The sequence below is a fragment of the Coregonus lavaretus genome (genome assembly GCF_964263955.1).
Source record: "Coregonus lavaretus genome assembly, chromosome: 23".
In the NCBI taxonomy this organism is placed as follows: domain Eukaryota; kingdom Metazoa; phylum Chordata; class Actinopteri; order Salmoniformes; family Salmonidae; genus Coregonus; species Coregonus lavaretus.
In genome coordinates this window covers 37,588,693-37,614,691 of record NC_140010.1, presented here as the reverse complement: position 1 = coordinate 37,614,691, position 25,999 = coordinate 37,588,693, and the positions used below count along the sequence as shown (strand labels likewise).

The 25,999-nt window shown below is 42.2% G+C and overlaps 1 protein-coding gene across 1 annotated transcript in view; it reads left to right on the top strand.

The window, feature by feature from the left end:
* Nucleotides 1-7,203: 7,203 nt before the first annotated feature.
* The window catches only part of LOC311150651 (parafibromin-like), a 74,535-nt gene continuing 55,739 nt past the window's right edge, over nucleotides 7,204-25,999 (top strand). Inside the window, exons 1-10 of the mRNA XM_084188147.1 lie at nucleotides 7,204-7,375; nucleotides 8,361-8,466; nucleotides 8,658-8,727; nucleotides 12,769-12,831; nucleotides 13,065-13,117; nucleotides 13,634-13,722; nucleotides 14,384-14,597; nucleotides 15,216-15,314; nucleotides 15,682-15,760; nucleotides 23,272-23,336. Coding sequence (XP_084044273.1) covers nucleotides 7,245-7,375; nucleotides 8,361-8,466; nucleotides 8,658-8,727; nucleotides 12,769-12,831; nucleotides 13,065-13,117; nucleotides 13,634-13,722; nucleotides 14,384-14,597; nucleotides 15,216-15,314; nucleotides 15,682-15,760; nucleotides 23,272-23,336 — 969 coding nt within the window. The 5' untranslated portion in view covers nucleotides 7,204-7,244. The remainder of the gene's footprint in view (nucleotides 7,376-8,360; nucleotides 8,467-8,657; nucleotides 8,728-12,768; nucleotides 12,832-13,064; nucleotides 13,118-13,633; nucleotides 13,723-14,383; nucleotides 14,598-15,215; nucleotides 15,315-15,681; nucleotides 15,761-23,271; nucleotides 23,337-25,999) is intronic.

The following is a 25,999-nucleotide window of genomic DNA, read 5'->3' as shown; positions in this document are numbered from 1 at the left end:
CACTGACCACCTTCTGGAGACACTTGAAACCCTACCTCTTTAAGGAATACCTGGAATAGTCTAACGGTAATCATTCTACACCCCCACCTCCCCCAGTGGTGGTTGTCCCACTGGCTATCCTAAGTTGAATGCACCAATTTGTAAGTCGCTCTGGATAAGAGCGTCTGCTAAATGACTTAAATGTAAATGTAACAAGTGAAGGCAAAACCATCTTGAGTTATCTTTTGCTTTGTCACAAGTCAAAACATGGAAGTATTTGACGCCAAGAGATGGGAGAGGGACCTTTGTCATTGCAGTGGAAAACGAAAAGGAATGTTTCTTATTGGATAAGGCCATGAACTCCTTTCCTGTTTGTCTTTTCTTCCATTTGGTGCCTAATGTTCGCGACCCTGGTAACTAGTAAATTACAGTGCATTCGGAAAGTATTCAGACTCCTTGACTTTTTCCACATGTTGTTACGTTACAGCTTTATTCTAAAATGGATTACATTTTGGGTTTTTTCCTCAATCTACATACAATAATTACAAAGCAAAAACAGGTTTTTATAAATTTTATAATTTATACAAAATAAAAAACTGAAATCACATTTTACATAAGTATTCAGACCCTTTAGTCAGTACTTTGTTGAAGTTTCTCCCATTTATCTCTGCAGATTGTCAGGTTTGATGGGGAGCGTCGCTGCAAAGCTATTTTCAGGTCTCTCCAGAGATGTTCGATCAGGTTCAAGTCCGGACTTGTCCCGAAGCCACTCCTGCGTTGTCTTGGCTGTGTGCTTAGGGTCGTTGTCCTGTTGGAAGGTGAACCTTCGCCCCAGTCTGAGGTGCTGAGCGCTCTGGAGCAGGTTTTCATCAAAGATCTCTCTGTACTTTGCGCCATTCATCTTTCCCTTGATCCTGACTAGTCTCTCAGTCCCTGCTGCTGAAAAACATCCCCACAGCATGATGCTGCCACCACCATGCTTCACCGTAGGGATGGTGCCAGGTTTCCTCCAGACGTGACACTTGGCATTCAGGCCAAAGAGTTCAATCTTAGTTTCATCATACCAGAGAATCTTGTTTCTCATGGTAAGAGTCTTTTAGGTGTCTTTTGGCAAACTCCAAGCGGGCTGTCATGTGCCTTTTTACTGAGGAGTGGCTTCCGTCTGGCCACTCTACCATAAAGGCCTGATTGGTGGAGTGCTGCAGAGATGTTTGGCCTTCTGGAAGGTTCTCCCATCTCCACAGAGGAACTCTGGAGCTCTGTCAGAGTGACCATTGGGTTCTTGTTCACCTCCCTGACCAAGGCCCTTCTCCTCCGATTGCTCAGTTTGGCCGAGCGGCCGAGCGGCCAGGTTTAGGAAGAGGACCTTCAATGCTTGAGGACCTTCAATGCTGCATACATTTTTTGGTACCCTTCCCCAGATCTGTGCCTCGACACTATCCTGCCTCGGAGCTCTACGGACAATTCCTTCGACCTCATGGCTTGGATTTTGCTCTGACATCAACTGTCAACTGTGGGACCTTTTATATAGACAGGTGTGTACCTTTCCAAATCATCTCCAATTAATTGAATTTACCACAGGTGGATTCCAATCAAGTTGTAGAAACATCTCAAGGATTATCAATGGAAACAGGATGCACCTGAGCTCAATTTCCAGTCTCATAGCAAAGGGTCTGAATACTTACGTAAATAAGGTATGTCTGTTTTTTATTTGTAATGCATTTGCAAACATTTCTAAAAACCTGTTTTCGCTTTGTCATTAGGGGGTATTGTGTGTAGATCTACCTTTTGACATAATTGTGTAACCCTTTAGAAATATAAATGTAATGCTTCATTTCTTCAAATATTGGATAAATAAAATTGGATAATACTAAAATGATTTACCTTTATAGGTCATTTAAATGGGAGAATGACAGCTGAAGCTCCAATAGCACAAGTGGAAATTAGTAACTGCGATTCATTGAGTTATTTTTGGTCATCTAACATTTCAGATCAACCCCTATTTAGACAAAGGAAATGTTGACCATGTAAATGATTTATTTTTGTTTTCATCTTGTGCAATAAAGGCACAAGGTGTGTCAATCTGTTTAGACCCCACCAGGAATAATGTTTTTTGAAGATGTACTACTAGACCCTGTAATTAAGCATTGTATGCTACAATGTACAGTGGGGGAAAAAGTATTTAGTCAGCCACCAATTGTGCAAGTTCTCCCACTTAAAAAGATGAGAGAGGCCTGTAATCTTCATCATAGGTACACGTCAACTATGACAGACAAATTGAGAAAAAAAAATCCAGAAAATCACATTGTAGGATTTTTTATGAATTTATTTGCAAATTATGGTGGAAAATAAGTATTTGGTCACCTACAAACAAGCAAGATTTCTGGCTCTCACAGACATGTAACTTCTTCTTTAAAAGGCTCCTCTGTCCTCCACTCGTTACCTGTATTAATGGCACCTGTTTGAACTTGTTATCAGTATATAAGACACCTGTCCACAACCTCAAACAGTCACACTCCAAACTCCACTATGGCCAAGACTAAAGAGCTGTCAAAGGACACCAGAAACAAAATTGTAGACCTGCACCAGGCTGGGAAGACTGCATCTGCAATAGGTAAGCATTTTGGTTTGAAGAAATCAACTGTGAGAGCAATTATTAGGAAATGGAAGACATACAAGACCACTGATAATCTCCCTCGATCTGCGGCTCCACGCAAGATCTCACCCCGTGGGGTCAAAATGATCACAAGAACGGTTAGCAAAAATCCCAGAACCACACGGGAGGACCTAGTGAATGACCTGCAGAGAGCTGGGACCAAAGTAACAAAGCCTACCATCAGTAACGCACTGATGGTGCCAGACGTGTCCCCCTGTTTAAGCCAGTACATGTCCAGGCCCGTCTGAAGTTTGCTAGAGTGCATTTGGATGATCCAGAAGAGGATTGGGAGAATGTCATATGGTCAGATGAAACCAAAATAGAACTTTTTGGTAAAAACTCAACTCGTCGTGTTTGGAGGACAAAGAATGCTGAGTTGCATCCAAAGAACACCATACCTACTGTGAAGCATGGGGGTGGAAACATCATGCTTTGGGGCTGTTTTTCTGCAAAGGGACCAGGACGACTGATCCGTGTAAAGGAAAGAATGAATGGGGCCATGTATCGTGAGATTTTGAGTGAAAACCTCCTTCCATCAGCAAGGGCATTGAAGATGAAACGTGGCTGGGTCTTTCAGCATGACAATGATCCCAAACACACCGCCCGGGCAACGAAGGAGTGGCTTCGTAAGAAGCATTTCAAGGTCCTGGAGTGGCCTAGCCAGTCTCCAGATCTCAACCCCATAGAAAATCTTTGGAGGGAGTTGAAAGTCCGTGTTGCCCAGCGACAGCCCCAAAACATCACTGCACTAGAGGAGATCTGCATGGAGGAATGTGCCAAAATACCAGCAACAGTGTGTGAAAACCTTGTGAAGACTTACAGAAAACGTTTGACCTGTGTTATTGCCAACAAAGGGTATATAACAAAGTATTGAGAAACTTTTGTTATGGACCAAATACTTATTTTCCACCATAATTTGCAAATAAATTCATAAAAAATCCTACAATGTGATTTTCTGGATTTTTTTTTCTCATTTTGTCTGTCATAGTTGACATGTACCTATGATGAAAATTACGATTCTCTCTCATCTTTTTAAGTGGGAGAACTTGCACAATTGGTGGCTGACTAAATACTTTTTTTCCCCCACTGTATGTCCATTCTGTGGAAAAATACATTGGAGTCAGTTGCAGTAGTTTAATACATTGGGGGCACATTGACACCTGCCGATTTTATGCCCCTAATCATTCATATCAGCTAGAAAGAATCTTTCAAATAAAAAATATACACTTACTATAGCAGTTTTGCACAGATCCATATGCTGTGTGTGCCTCCAGTTGACAAACTACACTTCCTCCCCAGTTATTCTTACACACAGGTGCTCGAAACATGCTAGATAGCTAATTAGCACAGGTGACCACCTCTGTTTTCCATAAACAAGTGCTTACATGGTGATATGGCTATGTGGGAACCCTAACCCTATAAAGTTGTGTTGTAATTTAACCTTTTGTATTTAAAAAAATATTTCTTGCTGATATGAAAGATAAGTTCTTATGTTTCCAAAACCATACCGCAAGCTGAGTTTTAACATTCAGAACGAGAGTCATTTGGGCTTGAAAACTATTACAGACTACAAAGGGAAGCACAGACGCGAGCTGCCCAGTGACACAAGCCTACCAGACGAGCTACATTTGACATTTTAGTCATCTAGCAGACGCTCTTATCCAGAGCGACTTACTCTGGAGTGCATACATCTTTTTTTTCATACTGCCCCCCCGTGGGAAACGAACCCACAACCCTGGCATTGCAAGCGCCATGCTCTACCAACTGAGCTACACGGGGCTCACTTCTATGCTCGCTTCGAGGCAAGCAACACTGAAGCATGCATGAGAGCATCAGCTGTTTTGGATGACTATGTGATCACGCTCTCCATAGCCGATGTGAGTAAGACTTTTAAGCAGGTCAACATTCACAAGGCCGCAGGGCCAGACGGATTACCAGGACGTGTACTCCGAGCATGCGCTGACCAACTGGCAAGTGTCTTCACTGACATTTTCAACATGTCCCTGACTGAGTCTGTAATACAAACATGTTTCAAGCAGACCACCATAGTCCCTGTGCCCAAGAACACTAAGGTAACCTGCCTAAATGACTACCGACCCGTAGCACTCACGTTTGTAGCCATGAAGTGCTTTGAAAGGCTGGTCATGGCTCACATCAACACCATTATCCCAGAAACCCTAGACCCACTCCAATTTGCATACCGCCCCAACAGATCCACAGATGATGCAATCTCTATTGCACTCCACACTGTCCTTCCCCACCTGGACAAGAGGAACACCTATGTGAGAATGCTATTCATTGACTACAGCTCAGCATTCAACACCGTAGTGCCCTCAAAACTCATCACTAAGCTAAGGACCCTGGGACTAAACACCTCCCTCTGCAACTGGATCCTGAACTTCCTGACGGGCCGCCCCCAGGTGGTAAGGGTAGGTAACAACACATCTGCCACGCTGATCCTTAACACGGGAGCCCCTCAGGCTGAACAGCTAATCATGGCTACCTGGACTATTTGCATTGCCCCCCAACCTCACCCCACCCCACCCCATCACCCTCTTTACGCTGCAGCTACTCTGTTTATTATTTATGCATAGTCACTTTAACTCTACCCACATGTACATATTACCTCAATTACCTCGACTAACCGGTGCCCCCGCACATGGAACTCTGTACTGGTACCCCCTGTATATAGCCTCCCTACTGTTATTTTATTTTACTGCTGCTCTTTAATTATTTGCTGTTTTTTTGTATATTTTTTCACATTTTTTTCTTTTTTTCTTTTTACAATGACTTTATTATATTTTGTATCTATTTTTACTTAACACTTTTTTTCTTTTCTTAAAAAACTGCATTGTTGGTTAAGGGCTTGTAAGTAAGCATTTCACTGTAATGTCTATGTAACCGGTGTGAAATGGCTAGCTAGTTAGCGGTGCGCACTAGTAGCATTTCAATCGGTGACGTCACTCGCTCTGAGACCTTGAAGTAGTTGTTTCCCTTGCTCTGCAAGGGCCGCGGCTTTTGTGGAGTGACGGGTAACGGTGCTTCGAGGGTGACTGTTGTCGATGTGTGCAGAGGGTCCCTGGTTCAAGCCCAGGTAGGGGCGAGGAGAGGGACGTGAGCAACACTGTTACATCTACACCTGTTGTATTTGGTGCATGTGGCAAATAAAATTTGATTTGATAAGTTCTTATGTTTCCAAAACTATGAGTTTTAACATTCAGAACGAGAGTCATTGGGGCTCTTACAAAACTTCCCCCGGCTAAATTAGCATCTATGAATGGGGTAGCCATTTACAGGAGTCATAGTGTCAATGCAAACATTTACCTCTACGGGATCGGGGTCCCGTATACGGGACGGTTGAGCTAACGTGCGCTAATGTGATTAGCATGACATAGACATGTCTTATATAGGCAGAAAGCTTAAATTCCAATGTCCAATTTACAGTAGCTATTACAGTGAAAAAATACCATGCTATTGTTTGAGGAGAGTGCACAACAACAAAAACATATCACGGCAACTGGTTTGATACATTCACCTCTGAAAGTAAATAATGTACTTACATTCAGTAATCTTGCTCTGATTTGTCATCCTAAGGGTCCCAGAGATAAAATGAAGCATAGTTTTGTTTGATAAAATCCATGTTTATATTCAAATGTAGGAACTGGGTTCTACAGTTTGAACCCCTGCTGTCTCTGGCTCCACACACACCCCGCCTGGCCATCTAGATGTGTGAAAGTTAGTGTATAAGCTAATGATCCATCATGTATGACATTTCTGGGAGTGTGTAAACTTAAATTTTGTATTACCATATAATTGTTGTATGTTCTCTATAGTTATGTACTTGAAAATGTATCAATTGACCAATTTGGCACATTTGGGCAGACTTGATACAAAATAGTCCAGTATTCCAACGCTTCACTGGATCAATCTGAAACTTTGCACACACCGCTGCCATCTAGTGGCCAAAATCTAAATTGCGCCTAAACTGCAATATTATATTGTGGCCTTTCTCTTGCATTTCAAAGATGATTAAAAAAATTATACAAACTATTTTTTACTAGATATAATGTGTTATTCTCCTACATTAATTTCACATTTCCACAAACTTCAAAGTGTTTCCTTTCAAATGGTATCAAGAATATGCATATCCTTGCTTCAGGTCCTGAGCTACAGGCAGTTAGATTTGGGTATGTAATTTTAGGCGACAATTGGGGGTAAAACGGGTCCGATCCTTACGAGGTTTTAATAGTAGTGTTTCATGTACATCTCTTTTGCTATGTCTATTTCCTGTCAATTGTACTTTTTACAGAGAAAGCAAAGCAAATATTTTATGGCTAGAGGGGTACTTACACTAGTACTGCAGAGATTTTAGTGCAACTCAAACTTTGAGGCATAGTGGGCATGAATGAAATATACTTTTTGAATGTGCGTATATAGAGAGATCAGTCAATATGTGTAATGCAGTTTGTTTTCAGGCTAGGTTTATCAATTGACATTGAACAAATATAACTGGAAATTGGGATCAGGCATTCTGTGAGACCACATTGCATTCTGTTGATAGGTGACTGGAGGCCTTGCAATCATAGCTACTACATGAAGACAAGTGAAGATGGCGGACGTGTTGAGTGTTCTTCGCCAGTACAACATCCAGAAAAAAGAAATCGTCGCCAAAGGAGACGAAGTTATCTTTGGAGAATTCTCTTGGCCCAAAAATGTCAAGACTAACTATGTCATTTGGGGGTATGTTAATTTTGCTTATAAATTGATGAATAACTATTCAATCGGCCTGTTGTAGCTAGCTAATGACTAACGTTAGTTAGCTGCTAGCCACTGCTGTGTTGCCAAAACTTTTCTTGCGCTGTTTGTAAGGTGCGACTAATTGCACTGAAAGATCACACATGCAGCTAGTTTTTACTGTTAGTTAGGGGGGTTAACTAGCACGTTAACCATCTAATTTCAAGCTAACTAACTTGCTTATTCAAATGTATACCGTTGTGGTTCGTTTAGCTAGCTAAGGTTAGCTGCTTAGCTAACAGAACCATGCCAGGCAAACGTTGTCGTAAGCCAGCTGTCTCGCTTGCAATGCAAACACGCCAGGTTTAGTCAGCTAACGTTAGTTAGGTATTAAAACTGCAATTAATACGTTTGTCATTGAGAATCTGTCCACGATAGATTAGCTTGCTAGGTAGCTACAATATTGCAGTTAGCTAGCTATTATTGATTTCTGCACGTGACCATACATGTCACTATGTTTGACATTTCTAGCTTGCCAGGTAGACATTTACATTGAAGTCAGGTAGCTAAGTTAGCTAGTAAAGTTCGTTTAGCTAGCTAACTATCTACCTTTGCCTCCATAGGTGCTTGCAAGCTAGCTAGCTACAGTATTTCCTGTTTTTTTTTTTGCAGAACCAGCAGTCTTTCAGCGATAATAAATGTAATAGTTGGACAAACCCTTAATCAACCTCATGCACCTGGACCCAGCAAGTTGGACCAGTTGGAAGTGTCATTGAAGAGCTGTGACACGGTTGTCCTGGTCACAATTTGTGTGTAATGTCATTAACAAAATACAGGATTTAGACTATTTCTCTAAGCCGGAGCTATTAATGCATACATTGTGCCTAAATTCCAGATTAGTTCCAGAAGAGGGGGCCAAGATGGATTTTGCTTTAACAACTGTGGACAAAACTGCTGGTCAAAGCTGATGATTTTCACTTTCCATTTTCAGAACTGGGAAGGAGGGTCAGCCGAAGGAGTACTATACTCTGGACTCGATCCTGTTCCTGCTCAACAATGTGCATCTCCCTCATCCATCCTACGTGCGAAGGGCTGCAGTAAGTCAACTTGTGTCCTCATTCCAAAAGCTTCTTAGTTAGAATATGTGTTGCCTAATGCTGAAATGAATGTCATGTCTTCTAACCTGGTGTTGCCAGTGGCCTATTGGCTGTCATTGTTGGAAGCTTTGTAGTGACCTTTGTAAATGTTGTATTTCATCGTGATTTACATGGTTTTATGATCACCCTAGACCGAGAACATTCCAGTTGTCAGAAGACCTGATCGAAAGGGCTTGCTATCGTATCTCAATGGAGAAAGTTGTAAGTATGAATTGAGAATTATTTATGCAGATTTTAAAATATTTGCATGAAAATGTCTCCAATTAGATGGAAACCTAACTAGGAAATGAATTGTGTTGATTCCATTGAAATAATTGTACTTAAGTGATAATGCCGGTGTTTGGAGGATATATTGGCACAGGTGTTGTTCGGCGAGGGCTGCCAAACCGTGCCAATATATCCTCCAAACACTGGCTTCAAGGGCATTATAATTTTTATACAAAAGTTAGTTAAATATCTTGACTTACCAAGACATTTATTAGGAATAAAACACATCTAGCTACCATACCTTAAAAAACACAGCAGCACAACGATTATTGTTGTTGGGGAGGGAAAAAAATAATGTTATGCCGGAGCAGAATTCTACTGTCACTTTTTTAAATTGTCTGAAAAGTTACCAATTGACATGTTATTGTAGCTGTGTTCTACGTCTGTAAAAGGTTGCGGTAGATATAACTTCATTGCCCGGCCCTAGCGGTCAAATGTAATAGGACCATTATTCTGTTGTAAATTGACATGGAATTTTAGGATTGTTTCATATCGTTTTAACTGAAAAAATAAATGTCAGTTTAAACGTGAAGCAACATGGTCCTTTTGTCAAATCCCTATTTTGTACCATTCCATCCATTACAATGAGCCCGTCCTCCTATAGCTCCTCCCACCAGCCTGCGTAAAACACTGCAAGTGCTCTGAATGATGGCTAAATTGTATAACATGGCTTTGAGTGCTTTTCTCTTTAGAAGTAAATAGCTGTGTTCGAATACCCATAAGAACACACTGTATACTACATACTATTACCGTATTTTCCGCACTATAAGGCACACTTAAAAGCCTTTAATTTTCTCAAAAAACGACAGTGCGCCTTATAATCCGGAGCGCCTTATATATGGATCAATTGGTTAATTGGTTGATCCATACTGGTTGTACACGGCGCTCAAGGCGCTCTGTCAAAATGTTTCAGTATGAAAAACCAATAAAAACAATTTAATAATAATGAAATGTTTCAGTACGACTGGTAAACTACAAAGCCGCAGCATTACGGCTACCGTAGTCAGTAAACACCGGTACTGTGCTTACTCACAGTCCCACACCACTTGTGTGTGTATAAAGTCCCCAAAATGGCACCTTTCAAGAGACACGCTTACGACGCAGAGTTCAAGCTCAAGGCTGTCGGTCACGCAGTAGAATATGGGAATAGAGCAGCAGCGAGAGAATTCAACATTAATGAATCAATGGTACGGAAGTGGAGGAAGCAAGAAGATGACCTGCGCCAAGTAAAGAAGACTAAACAGAGTTTCCGAGGGAACAAAGCGAGATGGCCACAGTTAGAGGACAAACTCGAACAGTGGGTTGTTGAACAGAGAGCAGCAGGTAGAAGCGTCTCTACAGTCACTATTCGAATGAAGGCAACAGCGCTAGCACGGGACATGATCATCGATGAATTTCGAGGTGGTCCTTCTTGGTGCTTTCGTTTTATGAAAAGATGTAATCTCTCCATCCGCACACAAACTACCGTCTCGCAGCAACTGCCAAAAGATTACCAAGAAAAGCTGGTCACTTTCCGCGCATACTGCAAAAAGAAGATCACTGAAAAGATCTGGCCAGAGCACATCACCAACATGGACGAGGTTCCACTCACCTTTGATATTCCCGTGAACCGCACTGTGGAGAAAACGGGGACCAGTACGGTGTCTGTACGCACCACAGGGAATGAGAAGTCATCCTTCACTGTAGTTCTCGCCTGCCAGGCTAATGGCCAGAAACTTCCACCCATGGTTATTTTCAAGAGGAAGACCTTGCCAAAAGAACTTTCCAGCCGGCGTCGTCATCAAAGCTAGCCCGAAGGGATGGATGGATGAGGAAAAGATGAGTGAGTGGCTGAGAGAAATTTACGTCAAGAGACCGGGTGGCTTTTTCCACACAGCTCCGTCCCTATTGATCTACGACTTCATGCGCGCCCATATCTCCGATGCTGTCCAAAAACAAGTGAAGCAAACTAATTCGGAGCTTGCCGTCATTCCGGGTGGATTAACTAAAGATCTCCAGCCGCTAGATATTGGTGTCAACAGGGCGTTCAAAGCTAGACTGCGAGCTGCGTGGGAGCAGTGGATGACAGAAGGCGAACACACGTTCACCAAGACAGGGAGACAGCGCCGGGCGACTTACGCCACCATCTGCCAATGGATCGTGGATGCCTGGGCTGATATATCAGTCTCAACTGTGGTCCAAGCTTTCACGAAGGCAGGAATAATCTCTGAACTGCCAGGCAACAGCAGCGACACTGACTCGGATAATGACGAGAGGGAGCCGGGCAGGTTGGATGCCGTAGTCGCCCAACTGTTCAATTCGGACACTGAAGAAGAAGAATTCGAGGGATTCGTGGACGGGGAATGAACTGAAAAAGTGAGCTTTACGTGTTATACGTAACTGAACAATGTTGAGTTATGCACTAACGTTTGATTTAGTGGTATCAGACTGTTTATTTTACTACGTGTTTACTAAATCAGGGAAAAGTTCCCCTCCACGTTTGGGAGAAGAGTGAGCAAGGCTGGGAGATATTGTTAATATGCACATTAACGTTTGAACGACGTTACCATTGGAGTGAACGGAGTTGTCAGAACGCTTAATAAAGTTTGACTTTATCTGACTGTTTTGTTGACATTCCCTTTAGCACAGCTCCATCTAGTGGATACATAACGCAACCCCAGTCAAACGTTTGACTGCAGTATCTTCTATTCTGTGCGCCCTATATATGAAAACCGTTCTAAAATAGGCCATTCATTGAAGGTGCGCCTTATAATCCGGTGCGCCTTATAGTGCGGAAAATACGGTAGTTAATTTTAGTATACTGTAAACAAATGGTATCCTTTCAGTTGAGTGTACTAGCGCTTCGCCTGTCTACCGGAAGTTGATGCTGTTGCTATGCAACGTATTGCTAGCTTGTTAGCATAGCAAATTACTAGCTAGACATCTTACAACTTCATTAAAAATGTACATTGAGAACGCACAATGACTATACCGCTAAGCTAAGAATGACGTGAATAATCAAGTCAATAAACGTTGGGTAGTTAGTTAGCCTATAGTTAATATACTGGCAAGTTTGATGTATTAGTAGCCAACCAACATTAGGTAGCTAGCGAACATACCGGTACATACAAGCAACTGCTGTAATGATATGCTATGCGGTTCGTAAGGCTAACATAGCAAACAAATTGGCAGCCAACATAACGTGTAACGTAACTTTATTTGAAAAGTCATTACTTTATTACATTGCTCAACATTTTCTTAACATTTGTCATAATTAGTTAAAGCGATGAGTTTGTATCTGCTCTCGTCGGAATTCAGCTGCATATTTTCCGCAATTTTCTTCAAATCTGAAAATGTTGTGAAGCCACGGCCAATTTCGGAAGAATTGCATTATGAGCCCAAAAAGCACAGAAATAGTGTCCACTGGTTGTATACTTCGTATTTTGGCAAATGTAGTACGGCATCCGGGAACTTTTGGCATACTAACTATATCCATACTATGACCAATAAACATAACCGCAGCCGGCCGCGACCGGGAGACTCATGGGCGGCGCACAATTGGCCCAGCGTCATCCAAGGTAGGGGAGGGAATGGCCGGCAGGGATGTAGCTCAGTTGATAGAGCATGGCGTTTGCAACGCCAGGGTTGTGGGTTCGATTCCCACGGGGGGCCAGTATAAAAATAATAATATGTATTCACTAACTAAGTCCCTCTGGATAAGAGCGTCTGCTAAATGACTAAAAATGTTTAAAAAAAGAAATGACTTTGCTTTTATAAGTGGAGATCAAGTTTATAAGTTGCCTGGCTGGGCTGATGAGACCGTGGATTGTGCAGTCAGATGGAACAGAGTAAATGGCAATTTTAACGTCATAGATTTAGCCGGTGACAATTTGTGGAATAGACACCGGCTGGAATGCGGTTTTAACCAATCAGCATTCAGGATTATACCCACCCGTTGTATAATAAAGCGTATTCCCCTTTGATTTCCCTTCACAGCTACTTCGACAAGTATCGACAGAAGTGCCCCCATAGAGATTGGTTTGCAAAGGCCCACACAAGGTACAGTTTAAGCATTTTGGATACTCTTCCATTGAGTGATTGGATGATTTTAATCCATGCATATTAGGAAATATGTTCTCTTGCAACGGATATATCCACAGTCCATGCTGTGAGGCCTAATATGCCATTTGTACATCATTGGCTTGTTGCACGAATGTAAATCAGATAAGAACTGAAAAGGTTTAGCTTAATTTTGTATAGTTGGCTAATTATTCTTTTTTTTGCATCCTCAGTCAAACGAGCAGCAGATGAGGTGTCATCTGAAGCCAAAAAACCAAGGATAGAGGTGAATTATATTTCTTATTTTACCTGCACTGTTCTGACTCCTCAGCTCAATAGGAATTCTCAATAGAAATCCTGTTAAACAAGAGGCCAGATACAGTGCCTTTAGAAAGTATTCACACCCCTTGACTTTTTCCACATTTTGTTGTTACAAAGTGGGATTTAAATGTCATTTTTTTGTCAACAATCCACACAAAATACTGTAATGTCAAAGTGGAAGAAAAATTCTAACATAAAAATAAAAATAATTAGGAAAAATAAAAAACCAAAATATCTTGATTAGATAAGTATTCAACCCCCTGAGTCAGTACATGTTGGTCACCTTTGGCAGCGACTACATCTGTGAGTCTTTCTGGGTAAGTATCTGTAAGAGCTTTGCCCACCTGGATTGTACAATAGTTACACATTATTCTTTTAAAAAGTATTCAAGTTCTGTCAAGTTGATCAATGCTAGACAGCCATTTTCAAGTCTTGCCATAGAAAACGGAGCATTTTACCTTTCTATAACATCATTCTCTAGGATGAGGAACGAGTGCGTCTGGACAAGGAGCGTCTGGCTGCTCGACTGGAGGGCCACAAAGAGGGCATTGTGCAAACTGACCAGATCAGGTATCCGCGCCTAAACCTGTCCATCATCCAGTCTTTGTTTTAAAGTGCAAGAATAGTGTATATATATATATATATATATATATTTTTTTTTTTACTGTTCTTCAACAACATTGTACAACTGGCAGCAACAAGCTGAATTGCTATTAAAATGTACGTAGATTTAAAAAACAAAACAAAAACACAAACAAAAGATATGACTGTAAGTCGCTTTGGATAAAAGCGTCTGCTAAATGGCATATATTATTATGTAGGTCCTTAGCAATGGAAGCTGGTAATGTTGGGCCGTTGGCTTGAGCGGAGCAGTCGTATCACTTTCTTATGACTAGCATTAGGATAGGTATGAAGGCACTGTCATTGAACTCCCTAGTTACAGAAAGTGGGCAATTATCAATAAGCCACCATTGCTGCACACAGGTTTTAAGATATTAGCTAACAAATCCCATTGAGAGCGGTAACAGACATAAACACAAACCAGGAACCTTGCTTTATTCACAAAACGGTGCATTATTAAATTCCATTGCTGCTCAATCAAACTCGGACATGAACGTCTACTCAATCAAAACTTAGCTTTTTATTAAAATGATGAAAAGCTAAATGATAATGTGTTCCTCTCAACTTACCTAGTGAAATAAGGGTTAACTGAAATAATCTCTACCCCCAGGTCACTGTCCGAGGCTATGTCCGTGGAGAAGATCGCCGCCATCAAAGCCAAGATCATGGCAAAGAAGCGCTCCACCATTAAGACAGATCTGGATGAGGACATCACTCTGAAGCAGAGGAGCTTCGTGGACGCTGAGGTGGACGTGACCAGGGACATTGTCAGCAGGGAGCGGGTGTGGAGGACCAGGACCACCATCCTACAGAGCACTGGAAAGGTCAGAGGTCAACCCCATAGACTGGACTGGCTATGACTGGGGGGGAGGGGTCATTCTGTAATTTAGGGAATGCTTCATTTCCGGATATTATGAGGAGGAACCCGGCCACATGGGAAGACACACACACACTCCATGTAGACGTTACACTTGGGTAACCATAGCCACCATAGCACAAAATTGGCCTTGAAGGGTGGAGGTGATGATCCTTATCCATAGCTGATCAAAAAACATTTATGCCTGCAGGTGGCAGCATTCCCACAAGGGAAATGTTTTGATTTTGGTGGTGATATCTGCTGTTCTGTTATTAAAAGTGATGTCTGTGATTACACATTTGGCGGAAAACCTCCTTGTATCAGAATCTAGGTAACATTTCTGTAGACACTAATCTCTCCCCAATTATTAATACCTTTTTTGATTTATATACATTTGATTTTAGAACATTTGTGGGTAGAGTAAGCTCAAAGGATTGGTTGATGGAGATCGCTCTGCATATGTCACTGTGCAATGTTCACAGGAAAGGGTCCTTTGTAGCTTTTCAGTTACACATCAAAGCTTTTTCTTTGGTTTGATGTCTCGCCTACCTTTTACACTGTGCTGATAAATCTTTTGCTCATGCAGAACTTCTCTAAAAACATCTTTGCCATCCTGCAATCGGTGAAGGCCAGGGAGGAGGGACGCGGCCCTGAGCAGAGGCCAGCACAGAACACCACTCAGGTGGTAAGGAACATGTTTAATTTAATGCACGTTGTAATGTACCACCATAGTTTGATTCTGGATACACACTTTTGCGTTCTAAGAATCCAGCCAATGCATCATTGTGAATGAAATCCGTAACTAGTAAAGGCTCTTGCTGATGAGTTCTGTAACATCTATGAATACCTCACCTCCCTGTTATCATTTCTGAAAGAAATGGAGCGTGAAATGAACTTGGTGCTTCTCCAGAAAAAGGTCAATGACTATGTAATCTGTTGAAGCAGGGTTGAGCGTAGTTACAACTCTGCACTTCATTATAATAGTCTCAATATGTGGATAATTAATTGGAAATTACCTGTGTTTTAAGTGTAACCTCTTGCCTCTCCTCAAGGACCCATCCATAAGGAACAAACAGCCTGTCCCAGCTGCCTATAACCGATACGATCAGGAGAGATTCAAAGGAAAAGAGGGTGAGTGGGACCAGGGCACATTGTCATTGTGACGTTGTTTCTTTGTAAATATGGCCATTAATATTTGTATTTTGTGTGTGTGCATGTGCAAAGGAGGCTGTTGGGAGGAGCTAAAGGAGGACTGGCTCATTGTAATGGTTGGAATGGAATCAATGGGACGGAGTCACGCGATGTTGCCATGCGTTTGATATGTTTGGCACTATGGGTGTGAACGTTTTAAATGAAATTGGGATCCTTAAAGTTAAGAAACTGTTTCTTTGTTTTTTTCCCCCCACTTAATTAAAATCACAGTGCAGTTATCACAAAACATTTTCTGTGTTATAGTCGATAAGCTATAAAGGCCTGGGGAAAGTTGTGTAATTCAAATAAAACCAGAGAGGAAGAAGCGTACAAGACATTGCAAGATGCCCCTCTCTCTCCCTCGCGCTGGCCTGCCTGCTCTGTCTCTTTGCTAATGATGCAAGTGTGTATTCGATCTGTTGCGTGTAGAATATCCTAGCCTATTCATGGCATGATGTCGCTGGGCTACATGGGTGTCTTCGGGCCAGTCTTGCAAACACGGGGTAGCCTACTATTTGTTTTTGTCTCATAATTTGAAATTACAGCAGGCTACCGGTAGCCTTTATAGATTAACCTTTTCAGACATAAAGGAATGTGGCCCCTTGAAAGCACTACGGCATGTTTGTTTGAATGTCTGTTAGGGTAGGCAAAATGTTAAATGCCAACACGAAACCTTCTCTGGAGATATGAACCAGCATTCTACTTGTATGTAAAGGAATGAGGCTTCTGAAGCAGGACTAACATCATCACTAGGTGACCAGAACTGTCAATCAAATAATCTTGAGCTGCTGCTGCGCGCAGACTAATCTCTCCTAAAAAAAGTACTTTTAAAGTTGGTTAAATATCTTGACTTACCAAGACATTTAGTAGGAATAAAACGCATCTAGCTACCATACCATAAAAAACACAGCAGCACAACGATTATTATTGTTAGGGGAAAAAAATAGAATGTTATACCGGAGCAGAATTCTACTGTCAATTTTTTAAATTGTCTGAAAAGTTACCAATTGTCGCAATCGGCATGATATTGTAGCTGTGTTCTATGTCTGTAAAGGGTTGCGGTAGATATAACTTAATTGCCCGGCCCTAGCGGTCATATGTAATAGGACCATTATTCTGTGTTGTATATTGACATGGAATTTTAGGATTGTTTCATGTCGTTTTAACTGGAAAAATAAATGTCAGTTTAAACGTGAAGCAACATGGTCCTTTTGTCAAATCCCTATTTGGTACCATTCCATCCATTACAATGAGCCCGTCCTCCTATAGCTCCTCCCACCAGCCTGCGTAAAACACTGCAAGTGCTCTGAATGATGGCTAAATTGTATAACATGGCTTTGAGTGCTTTTCTCTTTAGAAGTAAATAGCTGTGTTCGAATACCCATACGAACATACTGTATACTACATACTATTAGTTAATTTTAGTATACTGTAAACAAATGGTATCCTTTCAGTTGAGTGTACTAGCACTTCGCCAGTCTACCGGAAGTTGACGCTGTTACTATGCAACTTATTGCTAGCTTGTTAGCATAGCAAATTACTAGCTAGACATTTTTACATTTAAGTCATTTAGCAGATGCTCTTATCCAGAGCGACTTAAAAATTGGTGCATTCAACTTTTTTTAAAATTAGGATTACTGTTATACCATTCCAGGTATTCCTTAAAGAGGTTGGTTTCAAGTGTCTCCGGAAGGTGTTCAGTGACTTCGCTGTCCTAGCGTCGTTGGGAACTTGTTCCACCATTGGGGTACCAGAGCAGCGAATAGTTCACAACAGATATCTTACGACTTCATTAACGATGTCCATTGAGAACGCACAATGACTATACCGCTAAGCTAAGAATGACCTGAATAATCAAGTCAATAAACGTTGGGTAGTTAGTTAGCCTATAGTTAATATGCTGGCAAGTTTCAAGTATTAGTAGCCAACTAACATTAGGTAGCTAGCGAACATACTGGTTCATACAAGCAACTGCTGTAATGATATGCTATGCGGTTCGTAAGGCTAACGTAGCAAACAAATTGTCAGCCAACATAACGTGTAACGTAACTTATTTGAAAAGTAATTACTTAATTACATTGCTCAACATTTTCTTAACATTTGTCATAATTAGTTAAAGCGATGAGTTTGTATCCGCTCTCGTCGGAATTCGGCTGCATATTTTCCGCAATTTTCTTCAAATCTGAAAATGTTGTGAAGCCATGCCCGTTTTCGGAAGAATTGCATTATGAGCCCAAAAAGCACAGAAATAGTGTCCACTGGTTGTATACTTCGTATTTTGGCAAATGTAGTACAACATCCGGGAACTTTTGGCATACTAACTATATCCATACTATGACCAATAAACATACTACATACTCAATTTACTTCACAAATAGAGCAGTTAGTATTACTATTTGAACACTCAGTTACAGTGGTGGTTCTATTTAGGCTTGTTTAATTATGATGCGGTTCATATTGTTTATGAGGCAGCATAGGCATACATGGTTCTCTTTCAAATACTTATTTCGATCTATCACATTGGGATTTGCTCTGGGAATCACTACTAGGAGGAACCAATCACACAGCGTCTGTCGGAGATAGACCGGTCGAGTGGCGAATGAGGTGTGCCCCTGTCTTCAAGGCGCCACTCGCCTGCCCTCTGGTCATTCTCGCCTCTCTTCCTTGCGAAGAGCACTACTCTCCTGAAGCTCTCCTCAGCATGACTTGATTCCTGTCTTCCTACTTAACTGTTCTCAGGTGAACTGCAAGGTTAACGCTTTCGAACGTAGGACCTTCGCTCTCGTCTTTTGTGTTGAATAACTGACTCAAAGGAACGTTTTTGCTTCTTGTAGAATTCTCTTTAGCCTTTTCATTCTACTAAGTCTCCTGTGGTGGCTAGCTACTGAGACTTGGCTAGCTAACCCAGCTAGCTAACCCAGCTAGCTCGCCGCAAGGCCAGCTATACCACCAAACTGCTATTCTGCCTGGAAAGCTAGAATTGCTATCTCTCCTCGCTCGTTTAGTTCAACCCACGTTGTTCCCTTGTGTCATGTTGACTAGACTGACCGACCTAGCTACACAGAGATGCTTTGTTCGTCGAGAGACAAAGAAAGCACACACTTTCTCTGGTTGGCATTGTGCCAAGTAGCTAGGCTATTAGCCCACGCTGCAAAGCATAGCTAACTTGGCTAGCTCGTTACAAAGCCAGCTAACCATACTAGCCTTCCTACGAGCCCATACAGTAGTATTACTAGCTCCCTTCTCTCCTTTAGTTCAACCTATGTGCAATAATTTGTGTTAACTAGACCGACCAGTTTAGCCTCACAGCATTACGGTCAGGGGAGAATATCAGCCGAAGTCAAATGCACCCACACGTTTTCCTTCGGCTATCACTGTGCAATCTATAACTTACCATGAGGTAGTTGCTAGCTAACGCCTACACTAGCCCAACGGCTATAGCGTTTTTATTCTTCTACGAATTAGGGACGTAGGAAGGGTAACAGTGGCGTGACCGCGGCCCAACCTGACTCCCCGGTTCAACGAAATATGGCCACGGCTACCCCACCTGAGGCAGGCACTCAAACCCCCTCGCTCTTGCGCTGGAGGCTCGAACATGCTGGGTTTCGTTGGCTAAACTGACCGGTTACATCTCACTGTGCTATTGTCAAGAGACTCTCAAATCCGAAGAAGCAACACTATTCACATGGTTTTCCTCAGCTAACGTGGTGCTAGCTATAGCTAGGCTATTAGCCCACTGGGTGAACACTAGCTAGCTAATACTAAAGCTTCACAACTAAGCATCGACTAGCACACGCATAACCCGGTTAGCAATACTTTTCTCCCGGAGTCATTATGGGCCCCCGTACCCCATGGGAAACAAACATGCTCGGAAAGCTCTCCATTGAGTCCCGCAAGTTTTGTAAGGTTTGGGGGGGGATGCGCCCCATTCTAGACCTACGGTTCCTCAACGGCTAGCGGAGAAAGTTCACGTTCTTTATGCTTACGGTCAACGTGCTATCTCGCTCTATTCGTTAAGGTTACTGGTTCACTTCAGTCAACCTGCAGGACGCTTATTTTCCTATGTATTCTGCCAACACACAGTAGGTTTCTCAGGTTTGCCTTTCGGGGCACAGCCTACGAATACCTCGCTGTTCCCTTCGGGCTAGCACTAGCTCCCCAAACATTTAAGCAAGTGTGTGGAAGCTGCTCTAACACACCTGAGAACCAAGGGGCTAAGAGTCTCTGCCTACAGGCGATTACCTGCATTGCTCCCCATCAAAGGTGCCACAGCTTTCCTTGTAACCCACCTCACCGAGTTACGGTTCAAGGTCAACCAGAAAAAAAGCTTTTTGGTGCCCACACAGAATAGAATACCTAGACATCAAGCTGGATTCTCTATCGGGCTACACTATTAGACAGTCGTTCCAACAGTGCCTCTCCCTGTTCCATAGGGGGTGTTCGGTCACGCTCCGAACATGTCTGAGTGCTGGGGTTGATGGTGTCAACCATTTGGACCACTGAGAATGAGAGACTTCCAGCGTTGGGTATCTGCCCAACGTCTGTGTACACGACGTCACCTCAATTGAAAGATAACGGTAACCTCAATGTCTCTTGGCTCTCCGTCACTGAAAGAGCCCCTCAACGAGGAAGGTGGTGACGACAGTGAACGGAGAGATTTTCCACCTTCACCCAAAAACCATGGCCCTCTGGGCTTGGCCAGTGAGAGGCTGAATCTGAACACGACAGGCTTGCTGCTCAGTCATTGACCATCTAGCATGCTAGAGCCCCTTCTACACTGTGTGACCAAAAACAGATAATTTCTTACCAATGTATCTGAGGTTTTATGCTTCTTGCAGGACCTTTTTGACAGAGCGAAGGCTTTCGATACTGAAGGTCTATTTAGCAGCTATCTCGGCCTGTTATATAGGCTTTGACAATAACACCGTAGGGAAACACCCTCTTATGTTGATTCATGAAGGGAGCACGTCTTTTACGCCCAGTCTCCAACCCTTTAGCCCCGTCTTGGGACCTGTCTATTGTCCTTGAGGCTATTTCACAGCAGAATTTTGAACCGCTGGAAAGCGTGGAGTTGAAATATGTCCTGCAAAATGACTTTAAGCTTACTACAAGCATTAGCATTCTGCATACTTTTTTACTACCTGAATTTTAAAATGCTTTATCATTCTTTCCACAGCTGTGGGGGCAGTGTTGTCACTTGGTGCCTTGATCTGGTCTATACGCTATTCATCAATGTTCAAACAGTAAACCAAACAACAAGAATCCACCCAAAAATGTATTTTGTTTAGAAGAAATAACTAGTGATTACAGGCTATTGTGAAATGGTAGAACCTGCTGTAGCCAACTAGCTAGCCATGTGCTTTCTTTCCCCTGTCCAAAACAGGATGACGTTCTATTTTTAGCTGATATGCTTCTTGTGCATTCATTTACATATCAAACTGGGATAATGTTTTAGGCTACACTGGCAAGTATAAGAATATTTTTTAAAATTATAAATCTGATTGTTTCACATGGAGATGTGGGAAGATAAAAAAGGCTTGGTAGTTTGCTATGTTTTTAGACAGCCTAAAGCCAGCTAGCTACTACTAGCAAGGGAAGGTGACTCTTCCTTGCTTTCACAAAATTAAGACAAAAATTAAAAACATTGCTATCGCCCCCTTGTGAGTGGGACTGTTACCAAAAGGTGTCCGCTACTCCAAAAATCCCACTCCACCCACGTGCATGCACGTACGTAGATCAACGGAGTGAAGCTTTACTGTCTCACCTTAGTGATGGCTTTCTACCCGCCACCCTTCACTTCTACGGAAGAAGTGTCTACACAGTTTATGTCCAGTACGTGCTTTGCAAGTTTACTTGGATAGAACGAGAGCTTTACGCAAGAGTGACCAACTTAGTTTCTTGGGCGGCTCCCTGCAAAGGCAGACCCGCCTCTTGTCAACGGCTATCCCATTGGATAGTGGAGGCTATTATATTGGCTTATAATAGCAAGGGTTTACAGCCCCCCCGAGGGACTGAGGGCTCATTTCACCAGAGGTATGGCTACCTCTTGGGCACTGTTCAAAGGCATCTCTTTACACAAGATTTCGTTGTGGCATGTTGGAGCTCCCCACGTACTTTTGAGGTTTTACCGACTGGACGTCACTGCACCTTTGTTGGGGCATACTGTCCCCAGTGTCCAAGCCTCTAAGGGATGATACTGTTGGGACTACCCTGGCTTCGGAGAGCATGACTGCGATACGGGTGTTGGCCATATCCCAATGTGATACATTGAAACAAGTATTTGGTAGAGATCTTAGGGTTAATGTAGTATTTGAAAAAGAACTTGGGGTTCTCTGATAATGAGTGGTATGTATCACCGCAATTCCCTGCTCGCAAGAGCGCAATGGAAAGGCATGCTCGAGAATGACCGGAGGGCGGGTGGAACCTTGTAAAGATGGAGGGGCGCACCTCAATCGCCACTCGACCTGCAAGTCTCCAATGGATGCTGTGTGATTGGTTCTTCCTAGTAGTGATTCCCTGAGTAAATTCCAATGTGATACATCTCACTGATATTATCAGAGAACCGCGGTTTCTGTAGCGTGAGGCAGCTTGATGTACGAGTACACCCCCTGGACGCTAGTCTATCGCAGGGTCTTACCCCCAATTGATCGTCTTAATGCTGTGCCAAGCAGAGATGCATCAGGTTGCATTTTTACGGTCTTTTGGTATGACTTGGCCGGATATCGAATTCCCAACCTTCTAATCTCAGGGCAGACACTATAAACACAAAGCCACGGAGTTGGTTGCATTGCACACAATGAAGGCTTATTAGCAAAACATGCATCCGTCTTTGTGAAGTAAATGTATATTTAGAGTGCTGTCCATTTAATTTCCATACACAGTAATGAAGAAAAATGTTTAACCATTTTGAGTCTGGGGGAAAAAAAATCCCTCGATCCTGACTAGTCTCCCAGTCCCTTCTATTTTAATTAGCTATGTTCAATTGTATTCTTCATACTATAAAATAATGCCACGGAATTCTAAGCAAATCTTGTCTGCTAAATGAACTAGTGTAGCCCACAGCCATATGGCATAGCCAGATCAGGGCCTAACATAAGAACAACTGAGTATGCTGTTCTGTTCTTCTGAAATAGACTACATTTTCTTAATATATTGTTTCTTTAGACCCATCTGAAATAATGGATTTATTGTGATGGTGTAAATATTTTCATGGATATATTACTTTTTTTTTTAAATGTAGATGTTCCAAAGGTCTCCATCAGTGGCTTTTAGGCTATGCGTGGAAGCCAGGAGATGCTGAATGTGTTTGTTAATTAACGGTCAATTACAGTGAGACAGGCAGTTATTTTCGTGACAATCACCGGCTGACAATTTCATGACTGCCATAGCCCTACCCAAGACTACTGAAAAGTAACATGCATTACTGATTGATTTACTAATTGTGTCCTTAGAAACGGAGGGATTCAAGATTGACACCATGGGCACCTACCACGGCATGACACTGAAGTCTGTAACGGTAAGACCATCTTTCTTCTTTTGCTACCCTAGCTCGCTTATAGTTGAACACATATTTAGTCTATGCAGGAATGAAACACACAACCCCACAGTTGAATGTCCAATGTAAGGTTGGGTGGTATCCTGATTTTCATACCATTCCTTGCGGCGTGTGAGCGAGTGATATGGGGAGCGCGGAGGAGGGGGGGAGACTGAGACCAACCATACCAAGCAGACTCATACTAGTAGACTAACTTCTAGCTTGTCATAGCTAGGTTATGTATCATCCAGTTTGATTACTTAGTACCTGTCTTAATTGCATCCACCCGAAAGAAGCTAGTTAGTTAAGCTAGCTAAGTTGGCTGGCTAGCTAGCTAGGCTAATTGAGGCTGCATGCACTTTCTCCCTGTTCTACAGTAAAAAAATAACAACACCTCCATTAGGCTTGGGCGGTGTCCAGATTTCCGTACTGTTCTTCTGCCATCCTGAGATTAACGGTATTGTCGGCATAGGGATGCTAAAAGGGGGGGGGGGGAGCCCATTGTGGCGTTTATTACCAGAATGCTAACAAAACTGGCACAAGTAAAGCAAAGACACACAGACGCCATTAGCTAAATGCTAACGAGCGAAAACTAACAAACTAACTGCAACGACGGGCAAATTCAGCTCATAAAGTTATACAAGCATAGCTAGTAGCTACCGAATGTCATTTTTGGTGAGTGGACATTTACAAGCGAGAGAAATTGTGCTAATGAACAAAGTTGTGATGCATGCTTTTCTGAAGGAAGGGCAACAGGTGTACAAGGAGCAGAGGGGAGAAGAACAGAGGAGGAGAACTTTAGTAGGACTTCTCAAACACGGCAGAAAGCTGTTATAAGATATCTGATGGCAAACATTTAGTAACTTCATCACCTCGTGCGCTGCACAACAGACTCGCCAATAGATATAGAACGCTATGGACCCGCTTTCTCTCGTTGTGCTATTTACAAACAAACACGTGACTGACTCAACTGTTCTGGGGAACTACGGTAAGCGTTATAATGTAAAATAATGTGATTGGTGAAATAAAGAACGCAATCTGCTTTATCTCCTAATGTATTTTTTACAAGTTGACTGCAGGTATTAACTTCAAGTAGCTACAAATATTCACATGTATAGAAAAACGACAAATAGTTTTGACACTTGAAAAACCATCCCGTTGCTTTTTCCAAATACCCCGGTATACGGTATACCACCCAAGCCTAACCTCCATTCAGATTCTTTAGTAGTCTATCAGTTCGCTCTTGGTCATTGTAGCATATCCTTCTCAATTAAAGCTGCAATATCTAACTTTTTGGGTGACCTGACCAAATTCACATAGAAATGTGAGTTATAGATCTGTCATTCTCATTGAAAGTAAGTCTCTAAGAAGCAGTATATTTGTTCTATGTGCGCTGTTTCTATGCTTCCTGTTTTTAAGTCTTGTTTTCATCTTTTACTATAGGTTTTGTACACCAGTTTCAAACAGCTGAAAATACAATATTTTTGGATATTGAAAAGATATTTCACAGCGGTTTAGATGGTACAATGATTCTCTACACCAGGGGTATTCAACTCTTAACCTACGAGGTCTGGAGCCTGCTGGTTTTCTGTTCTACAACCACCTGGTGTGCCAGGTCTAAATCAGTCCCTGATTAGAGGGGAACAATTGAAAACAAGCAGTGGAACTAGCTTCGCAGTCCAGAGTTGAGTTTAAGGGCTCTACATGTTTTGTCACACAAACTGAAATTAGGCGAACTATTCGAATTTTAGCATCCAGGAAATGGCCAAGCAATTTCTGTGTATTGCACCTTTTAACTTATAATTCCATCTTCCATTAGGTCTGGGCGGTATACCATATTTTACTATATACCTGTATTGATGCACAGACCGGTTTGACTTTTTACTTTACCTTCTGTAACGGTATTTCAATATTTGTTTTGTAAATGTTATACGCAACTCCGGCACGTATGTCAGTTTTTATAGTTCACTCCGTTTGCCACTTTAGTCGTCTCTCTCGCTCTCCTCCTGCTGCTGCATGCTGCTGACCACACCCAAGTCCTGCCCCCTGTCACTCAAGGAGGAGCAGTTGCTCGACCATGGCGTCACGAGCACTTTCTTGCCGTTCACTCTGCATGGTCAGATGGATGCAACAATGTTGGTGACATGCTGCTTTCCACAAACGTTCTATACACTTAGTTTGTATCTTACTGTCTGCAAACTACTATCTGCTAGTTTGTATTTTCTTAGCAAGGTGTTGCTAAAATCATTTTTGTTAGCCAGCTAACTAGCGATTAGTAGCTATGTAGTTTGCTAAATGTAGTAAGAGTCAGATCTAGCTAGCTAGCTAATACTGCCTGGTGCTGGTATAGGCCTAGATACACATGTTTGTGCAATGGTATCTTACCAGAGAGGAATAGCCGAAGCATGATTATGTTGACTGGCAAGCTACATGAAGTAAGAAAACAACATGTAATGTAACATCTAATTAGGGTCACCTGGAAACACTGACCAACACTTTGGGTCCTACCCTCTCAATAATTCCTCACTGGTTTATTACTTAGTTGTCATGTCAAACAACAATGTATTCAAGGTGCTGCCCACTATATTCCAATGATAGAATTATAATAATCATTATATTTCCATGATTCCAACAGTTCACCAATT